The sequence below is a fragment of the Trichechus manatus genome, unplaced genomic scaffold (assembly GCF_000243295.1).
Source record: "Trichechus manatus latirostris isolate Lorelei unplaced genomic scaffold, TriManLat1.0 scaffold00008, whole genome shotgun sequence".
Lineage (NCBI taxonomy): Eukaryota > Metazoa > Chordata > Mammalia > Sirenia > Trichechidae > Trichechus > Trichechus manatus.
The window spans coordinates 32,288,387-32,298,659 of record NW_004443944.1 but is presented as its reverse complement, the minus strand read 5'-3'; the positions used below and the strand labels follow the sequence as shown (position 1 = coordinate 32,298,659).

At 48.8% G+C, this 10,273-nt stretch overlaps 1 protein-coding gene across 1 annotated transcript in view; it reads left to right on the top strand.

Annotated features, from left to right (window-relative positions):
- Positions 1–766: 766 nt before the first annotated feature.
- The window catches only part of HM13 (histocompatibility minor 13), a 42,715-nt gene continuing 33,208 nt past the window's right edge, over positions 767–10,273 (top strand). The window contains exon 1 of the mRNA XM_004370478.3: positions 767–1,089. Within this exon, the coding sequence (XP_004370535.1) occupies positions 907–1,089 (183 nt within the window). The 5' untranslated portion in view covers positions 767–906. The remainder of the gene's footprint in view (positions 1,090–10,273) is intronic.

Here is a 10,273-nt window from a genome sequence, read left to right as displayed (position 1 = left end):
TCTCTGTTGATGTACTGCTGCAACCGCTTTTGAATGACCTCCAGCAAAATTTTACTTGCGTGTGATATTAATGATATTGTTCGATAATTTCCACATTGAGTTGGATCATCTTTCTTTGGAATGGGCACAAACATGGATCTCTTCCATGATATTTTCAATCACCTCATATGCATGGAAAGCTGGACAATGAATAAGGAATACCGGAGAAGAATGAACGCCTTTTAATTTTGATATTGACGAAGAATATTGAATATACCATGGTCTGCCAGAAGAATGAAGGAATCTGTCTTGGAAGAAATACAGCCAGAATGCTCCTTAGAAGCAAGGATGGCAGCCTGGGATTGAGGAGATTGACTGGGACCAGAGGATTGGGCCCTCAGGTCTCCCTCCAGACAGATACCCACAACACTGTTCCACTGTTCCTTTCTCCACCACCTGCAGGCTGTTTAGGAGTCCCTGGGTGGTACAAATAGTTAAGCACTGACTACTCACCAAAAGGTTGGCAGTTTGAACCCACCTAGAAGTACCTCGGAAGAAAGCCTGGCGATCTGCTCCCATGGCGCGCAGTTCTACTCCGCAACATCTGGGGTCGCCACGCGTCAGAACGACTTCACCACAATAGTTTTTGGTTTTGGTTTTGGTTTTGGTTTTGTTTTTAGCTGGTTGCTTAGCAACCGGCCGCACTCCCACCTCTCCGCCACCACTAGAGGGCGAGCGGGCGGAGGTAACGTGGGCGCGCGTGCGCGCGCGTGAGTGGGTGGACGCCTGCGCAGCATGGGCCGGCGCGTGGTACGTCACTTCCTGTTTCTTTAGGGGAACGTGGCTTTCCCTGCAGTGCTTATTTCGCTGTCTGCGTGTGTGCTGCAGAGCCTGTAGCTGGAGTCGTACCCCGAGCGCAGCCTCGCCATGGATTCAGCCCTCCCCGACCCGCATAACGGCAGCGCCGAGGCAGGCAGCCCGACCAACGGCACGACGCGGCCGCCGTCCACGCCCGAGGGCATCGCGCTGGCCTACGGCAGCCTCTTGCTCATGGCGCTGCTGCCCATCTTTTTCGGCGCCCTGCGCTCAGTGCGCTGCGCGCACGGCAAGGTAGGATCAGCGGCAAAACCGGGGGCTTCCCGTTCATCATCCCAGGCTGACATGGACCCTCCCTCTGCCCACTGTAGACGGGACAGACACCACCCTTCCCCGGACACTGGCCCTTCCCAGCATTGATCACCACTGGCTCACCCTCCCGGGTCCGCATCCCGGGCTGACTTTTGATCCCCAGCATCTGGCATCAACCCCCGAACTGACACCGAGTACTGACACCTTCCTACCCGGACCCAGACACACCCATCCCTCCGTGCTTCATGCCTGCGCTGGTATCAGTGTCGGCTGACCCTCACACTGGGATTCGGGATTCTGAACCTCCTGGACCCAGCCAGACCTGCCCCATCCCGGGCTCTGGGTCCCAGATCTGTAACTGATGGGGTACTGGTCTCGTAGAGCTTCTGAATGGTACAATCCCTTGTCATCCCTCAGTTAGGAACCCCGCCTCGCCCCACCCCGGCTCCAGCTCTGACATCCAGACCCAGCTGAGACTCTGACTCCTGTCTAGCTTCAATCTTTGACCCGGCGTGTGCTGTCCCAGAACCCCCAGATCAGTCCCTTACCTCTGCCTCAAAAAAAAATTAACCCAGGCGTATAGCCCCAGTTGTCCCCCAGGTTTTCACAACACTTTTGTGGAACCAGTCCGGTCAGCCAGCCTCTCAGAACCCGGCACCTCTGTGCCTCTTTTTAACCAGGCATGGACCCCGTATTCTGCTGGTTCCTCTTTCCAGTTACTACACAATCTTGGACCTGCATCTTGTCCCTGCCTGAGCCCAAACGGTGTTACTACCCCAGCCCCTGACTGCCTCAGGATGATCTTTCTACCCATCCTACCTAAGACAATCCTTCTGCGAAATTGGGCCTAGCTCCTGTTGACCTCTCTTGCGAGACTGGGCCAGACCCTATCTTTGGCCTTCCTTGTCATCTGTCCCATTGGACACCTAAGAGGACACCTGCACCTCCATCTTTTGCCTCCTCTGCTTCTGCCCTATATGAAGGCCTCTGTAGCCCATTGCACTGATGGCTTCTCACTTCCTGGGACCTTCTGCCCTCCCCCCCACTGCTCCTCCCCCACCCAGACCTGCAGACCCAAGCGGAAGCTGTCTCACCCAAAGAGGGCAGGCCCACAAAACAGCTGCCACTTTTGAAAGCCTGGGTTCTCAAAACTGCTTAGTTTGAGTAATGACTGAGGCCTGCCTCTATCCTTCTCCAAGAGCAGACGACTTGCTGCTGACTTGCTCAGTAGTCAGAGTAGTTAGGCAGGCTTAGGCTCAGAGCTGACCCCTTTCTCCTTACTGTTATGCCTCTTCTAAGTAGGGTTCAAGTGTCCTTAAGCCTCCCTGCCATGCCTCTTGGGCAGACACTTACCTCAGGGAGAAGTTCTGAAATACACTAGGACAGAGGAGGTGATGGGCAGCATGGTATAAGGCAGGGCAGCTTGATCTGAGCGGCTCTCAACTGACCAATTCTCCTTGGCACCTTCTGCACATGGATTAGTAATCGCTTCAGAAAACACCTTCTAGAAAACAGAATTCCCTAAACACCCACTGTTGTCTTGGCTAGGGGGGATGCTTCTGTGAAGATGAATGTGCCAGTGCCCGGTCACCTAGGAATTTAGGGGTCTGGATGAGGGAGGAATAACCAGATCTGTGATAATACAAGTAGTATACAAGTAGTGCTTAGAGTTGAGGGAGCAGAATTGAGCACATCTGGGGCAGAGCGGGGAGGCTTTGTATTGGAGGTGGGCTTGAGCCTGAAGTAGAGGAAACCCGTAAGCAGAGGTGTGGAGGCAAGAAGATGCAAGGCAACTCAGGAGCAAGTGGAAGGCCTGGTGTGGCTGGAGCAGAGAGTATGGAGAGACAAGAGCTTAGATCCACTGTAGCACTGAAATACTTGCCCACACATCTCTGATGGGGTTGGAAGGCTGCATGCGAAGTTGCATAGTCTTAATAGCTTCCACCACCAATAACCATGATGCTCACTTTAATCTTCAAAGCACTTTACCATTCTTTGATTCTCATACCACTGAGTGTGGTAGGCAGAGCCAGTTTTATTGTCCCCATTGTATAGCAAAAGAAACAGAGTCGAAGAAATAACTTCCCAAGATCACTCAGCCAGTTAGGGGTACCTATCCAAGGCTGTCTCCTTAATACCAGATACCTCTAAAGACCCACATGGTGGCATTTTGGCCTAGGGAAAGGACCAGGCCAAATGACTCATTTTCTGCCCTCAGTCAAGTTTCCTTGGTCATTTGGCAAGGAAAAGGAAAAATTATTGTGGGGTTCAGGAGATTTTCCACCATTGTTAGACCCCAAAGCCAACTGAAAAGGAGCGTGTGGGGGCAGAATTCTTCCTGGGACCAAGGAGCCACACTCGGTAGGCGTCCATAACAGGCGGGGTGGGGGAATTGTGAAATCGTGAGGAGAAGAAGGTGGAACATCCAGGAGTATGTTGGGAAGACATAGCCTTGGGAGGAACAGCATTAGAGTGGTGCCTTTCCTGCCAGAGACCTATGTCTCTCAACATCACCGGGAGAATAGAGGAAGCACTATCTTGTTCATTCTCCCCAAAGGGAGTGAATCCCTGCCCGAACAGTAGCTGCCCATCAGATTGGTATAGAGTCCCTTGGCCAACGGGTTTGGATGCCTGCTCTGTGCCTGGGCTGGGCTGGGCTGGCTACCAGGGGTGCAGGGACAAAGAAGGCCAAGTCCGGCCCGCCCAGAGCTCACAGTCACCAAGGAGAAACAGACGAGTGATCGGCCAACTAGATTGAATGCTGATATGCTCCTGGAGGAGACAGCCGTTACCTCTGCAGGGATGGGTGAGAGTTCAGCAGGCAGAACAGGAAGAGGAGGAGGCATGGGACCCCAAGGGCTTAGGGAGGTAGTGAGTAGCGTGACATGAGCCAGTGCAGGGCTTGGATGTGGGAGACAAGGAGACCCTTAGAAGCTTAGGGCCTTTCTGAGGAACAGAATCCTGAAGGCAAGGTAACAGTTAATCTTTGTAGTTACAAAAATACTACACACTTGTAAAAAATTGAACAAGGCAAAAAAAAAAAAAATTGAACAAGGCACTACTCACTGGAAGTAACCCAATTTGCTATTTGGTGTGTAACCTTCCACAGTTTTTTCTGTAGACAAACTTTATGTATGTGCCTGTTTATGTATACATATATATTTTTATTTTTGTAAGAGTATATATGTATATACACATGCACGTTCTACTCTTGTAAAAATATATCTGTTTATACACATGAGGTTATGTAGTACATATGGCTCCGCAGCTTGATTTTTTTTCCCCCATTTAACAATAAATCTTGGTCGTTTTTCTACGTCAGTACCTATAGATCTGCCTCATTCTTCTCTGGCAGGGACGGTAGGCAACGCATGCCTGTGGTACAGAATTCAGAAGGTACAAAGAGGTGCACAGTGGAAGTCTCCCACCCACCCTAGCTGCCTACTTTCTCTCCCTAGAGGCAGCCCGTGTTACCTGTTTCTCAGATCTCCATCTAGAGAGATCTCTGCCTGTTTTACAAATAAATCCCAGTTGCCGTCAAGTCAACTCTTGACTCATGGCGACCCCATGTGTGTCAGAGTAGAACTGCTTGTCAATGGCTACTTTTTCTAAAGTAGATCACTAGGCCTTTCTTCCGAGTCACCTCTGGGTGGACTTGGACATCCAGCCTTTCAGTTAGCAGCCAAGCATGTTAACTGTTTGTACCACCCAAATAATTAAGCCTATGCTTTCCTCCATTTTTGTTTAGAACTGTTTGTTTTGTTATGTGTACATCCTTTTTTGCATCTTTCTTTTTCACTTAAGTGTTGGAGATCAAATCATGCAGTACATAGTATTCAAGTTCCCTTTTAACAGCTGTGTGCTATCCCACCCTTTGTTTAGAGCAGTGGTTCTCATAAGTCCGCAGATGAGCAGCAGCAACATCACGTGGGAACTCGTTAGAAATGCAAATTCTGAATCAAACTCTGGGGGTGGGCCCAGCAATGTGCGTTTTAACGAGGCCCCAAGGTGTGTGTTCGAGTTTAAGAACCCCTGTTTTAGAGTCCTCCACTGGTCATTTAGGCTGTTTCAATCTTTTGCTAGCACAGACTATGCAGAAACTAATGTCCTTACACGTTTGTCATTTCACGCTTGTCTGTAGGGTAAATTCCTTGAACTTGATTTGCTTGGTGAAAGGCTATGTGCATTTTGGATTTTGATATGTTTTACCAAAACTGCCCACCATAGAGGTTATATCCGTTTACACTGTCACCAGAAATGACCTCGGTTCTTGTGTACAAGCCGCACAGTAGTCCGTTCTCCGGACGTATTTAAGCAGGCATGGGATGTGATCGGGTGTAGGCTTTAGAAGGGCTCCCTGAAGGGTAGGTGATAGGCAGGTAAGAGAACAGCAGGCAGGCTGGTGCAGGCGTCAGATCGGGGTGAAGACAGCAGTGGGGGCCAAAGGACCTGGGGAGGGGGGCTTGAGAAGTTTAGGGAGCAGAATTATGGAGAGTTGAGTAAGTGAATATGGAAGTGAGGGGAGAAGACCCTGAGATCTTCAGCTGGGACAGAGCAACAGAAGGATTTGTGAATTCCACATCGTTTCTAGGGCATGGCCTGGAAGCAGGACTCCCAGAGCTCAAGCTGAGCCAATGACTAGAAGCTCAGCTGAGCCAATGACTAGAAGCTCGGCATCTGTCTTCCCTTATTGCTTTTGCTTCCACCTGGTAACTGAACATCCAGAATGTCTTTGGAAGCTAAATTTATCTCTTCTGTTTGTGTCAGTCCCGCCCCCCTCCCCCCCCCAATTATGTTTTGTGTTTTAGTAGCTATTGCATTTGAGGCAGTTCTACTCTGTCCTGTAGGGTTGCTATGAGTCGGGATCAACTCGATGGCAACGTGTTTTGTTTGTTTGTTGCATTTGTGTTAGGGCGTCTGGGAGGAACAGCATTAGAGTGGTGCCTTTCCTGCCAGAGACCTATGTCTCTCAACATCACCGGGAGAATAGAGGAAGCACTATCTTGTTCATTCTCCCCAAAGGGAGTGAATCCCTGCCCGAACAGTAGCTGCCCATCAGATTGGTATAGAGTCCCTTGGCCAACGGGTTTGGATGCCTGCTCTGTGCCTGGGCTGGGCTGGGCTGGCTACCAGGGGTGCAGGGACAAAGAAGGCCAAGTCCGGCCCGCCCAGAGCTCACAGTCACCAAGGAGAAACAGACGAGTGATCGGCCAACTAGATTGAATGCTGATATGCTCCTGGAGGAGACAGCTGAATTGAATTGGTAGAGAATACTAACTCACTTTGCACATTCAATAGAACACAAAGTATAGGTAGTTTAGAGAATAGTAGCCAGGAGTCTGTGCTCTGGAACCAGACTGCCTCAGTTTGGAATCCTGGTTCTGCTGCTCACCAGCTCTGTGACTTCAGGTAAGTTATTTTACCTCTCTGAGCCTCTATTTCCTCATCTGTAAAATGGAGCTATTAAAAGTGCCTACTTCATGGGGTTTTTGTGAGGATAGAATCATGTAAAGCACCTAGAATGGTGCCTGGCACATAGAAAACTCTCACTAAATGTTTTCATTTTTACTATTATTTATTGTCGGTCAGATTTCAAAAGTCTCCCATTCTGACTCTCAACGTTGCAGCATGGGTTATTTATAACAGTAACCCACAGAGGCAACCAGAGTACTCTGTATGGTGGAGCATCTGACCAGCCTTGGATTGGTATCTAAGGACAGTGTTTCTTCCTGCCTAGGGCACTGGGCTGGATTGAGAGGAGTATGTGGAAATGAGCCCTAACTAACACTGGTTTGTCGGGAAACCACAGCGTCCAGCGTGTGCTTTAACAGCCTGGTGCCTCTGGGCGTGCTCCTCTGCCTGGTATGCGCCTCCGTTCCTAGTACCTAGAGCGGATCCTCAACTCAGCCTGCACTTGTCTGGCTCTTACTCTGGTGCACTCCCAGACTCTGTCCTCGACCTTCAAGGCCTTGCTTAGGTGGCACATCTCACACTCGCCCACTTCCCAAGTATTCGAGTTACGATGAACCGCGCTTATGACCATCTGTGTTTTGTTTGTTGTATATCTTATAATTGGTAATATGTACTACATACATTGTTGCAGTGCGTGATTGCTGACGTTATTCTCAGATGTTCGCCTGCAGATGTTCAGCGTTATGATTTATAAAGACACTGATCATAAAAGGCAGTCATAATGGAAAGTACACCAACTACTCTGGCAGGGATCATAATAGAGGGTCCCAGACAAAGCTGGAGAAAAATGTAGGAAAAAATTCTAACTCAAAAAAGACCAGACTTACTGGTCTGACAGAAACTGGAGAAATGCCGAGAGTATGGCCCCCAGACACTCTTTTAACTCAGTACTGAAGTCACTCCTGAGGTTCACCCTTCAGCCAAAGATTAGACAGGCCCATAAAATGACTAAATGGGCACACCAGCCCAGAGAAGACAGGAAAGCTGGTAACAGCGAACTCAAAGTCAAGAAGGGGAGAGTGTTGACATGTGGAGTTGGCAACCAATGTCACAAAACAGTATGTGTATTAATTGTTTAATGAGAAACTAATTTGCTCTGTAAACCTTCATTTAAAGTACAATAAAAAAAATAATAGAAACTGAAAATAATGAGGCATTCGACTTACATCAGAACCGACTTACAGTGGAGTCTTTGAAACAGAACCCCCTCCTAAGTAGATACTACCTGTAATGTCTTGTCTTCTTTCACATGAGTCCTTTGTACATAATAATACAGGAACAGTTTATACAGCTTGAGAGGTTACTGTGTGCCAGGCACAGTGCTAAGTACTTTCTGGGCCAGAATCTCAGAATCCTCACAACCCATTTACAACTGAGGAAATCGAGGCTCTAAGAGAAAATAACCTTCCCCAGGCCTCACAGCTGGGAAGAAGTAGAAGTCAGAGTGAGACTGGGCTTTTTGACATCAGCTGCCATTTGGGGCTCATACTGTGTATCACATTAGTATGCGTGTCTGTTTTATCACGTCACTGTACTACAACAGTCTGTTCACATGTAAAAGTCCTTGCCTCCCTGCCTGTGAACTAATTCACTTTTGTACTCAGTACTGCTACACAGGATACAAGTTGAATTTTTGGATGTGCACAGAGTGGGTGAGGAACTTGTCTGAGTCCCACAGCACATGGCTGCCAAAAGCAGAAACCAAGACCTGGGAGAGAAGAGGGAAGGAAGGAAACCCCACCTCTCAGTGTCAGTATTGCTCACCCACCTGCCTCTATCGCTCCGCAAAGCTGCCAGAGAGTGACTCACACAGAGTTGCCAGTGGTGATGGGGGCAAGGGGGCTGCCTTCCAGCCCTGGGCCTGGGCCACCTCAGCCGTATGGATTGGGGTTTGGTTCAGGGCCTCCCCACTCACCTCTCCCTGATAATCACAGTCCCTTGAAGGTAACAGCACTTTACAGTTTGCCAGGCTTCGTCACATCCTGTGCCTCATTTGGTTTGAGCCTGTTGACTCTTAGAGGTGAGTAAGGCTAGAAAGTGTCATTCTGGTTTGTAAATGAGTAAACTGAAGCTCAGCAAATGTCTTACCTCAGTCACCCCTCAAGCCATCAACAGAGCAGTGAATAACCTTGAATATACTGTCGTTAGGTGCCATCGAGTCAATTCCAACTCATAGCAGCCCCATGTGACAGAGTAGAACTGCCCCATAGGGTTTTCTAGGATGTAATCTTTAGGGAGCAGATCACCAGGTCTTTCTCCTGCAGAGCCACTGGGTGGGTTCTAACCACCAACCTTTCGGGTGGCAGCCAAGCGCTTAACTGCTGTGCCACCGAGGCCTCCTTAACCTTGAGTATACTTCACAGTAATCGTTTTGCACACATATGAATGATATCTGTAGAAAAGACTCCCGGAAATGGAATTGCTCTGTCAGAGTATGTGCATTTGTGTTTTTGACATATATTGCTTTCCACGGGAAGACCCATTTGCTCTCCTGTCAGCAGTGTGGGAGAGTACCCCTCCCCACAGCTGCACCAATCTAGTATGTTATCAAGTGTGTGAGTTTTTGCCATTCCCATTTTCCCTTTGGTTAAGAGCCATTTGTAGTTCCTGTTCTGTGAATCTTCTGTTTGTATCCTTGGGCATGTGCAAATTACAATTTGATGTTAAAAAAAAAAAAAAAGTTGCTGTAGAATCAACTCCAACTCATGGTGACCCCGTGTGTGTCAGTAGAATTGTGCTGCATAGGATTTTCAGTGGCTGATTTTTCAGAATAAATCACCAGGCTTTTCTTCTGAGGCACCTCTGTGTGAACTTGAACCACCAGCCTTCTGGTTAGCAGCCAAGTGTGTTAACTCTTTGTACCACAGAGGGACTCCTTACGGTTTGATGCATCCTGCCGAATTGCCCTACCCAAGAGGCTGGGCCAGCGCGCTGCTGCATGTGTACAGGACCCTACCGAGTAGCAGTACTCCCTCCTTGGATGCTGCATCTGTCTCATCCGATTGAGTCGAGCACTGGCAATAGTGAAAGCCATTTTAATTTTTAAAGTAGATAACAAACAGTAAATAGCAGTTTCATGATGGAGCAAACTGTGAATAACAAACAATAAATAGAAACCAGTGTTCACTTTTAAATAACAGTATCTTGGTGAGAAATCAGTGTTGACTCTTATGTTGCCAGGTTCCCTTTCCCTCCTCTCTCTCTTTGTGGCTCCTCTTAGCTGGGACAAGGATTGGAGGGGGGTGGGGGGTGTTCTTCAGAACAGAACTTCTCTGTCCCCAACCCTCCTCCAAGAGCAGAATGTCAGCACTCTCCAACCCTGGAATCTCCAGTGAGCCTTATCTTCCCAGGCCTCACCACGGGCCACCTGAGGCTTAGTCAACATCTGGCTCCAGGTGATGCCTCTTAGTCTGGTCAGCCCTTAATTGTCCCCCATATTGTCCACTGCAAAAGGGGTTCCATACCTCACAGCCAGTTTGTACTGAAGCCCAGGGTGTGTGGGCATCCAGTTCCTCACACCTCCTCTTAGTGGTAATTTCATGACCTTGGCTGCCCTACGCTCCCATCTTAGTCCCCTTTTGCAACCTTCCACCCTAGGGCACTGTAATCTAACGTCTCATCTCACCTAAGTTCCTGAGGGATAAAAATCAGGATCAGCACAAAGGTGGTTCCTATGAGGTGGAGGTCAGACATA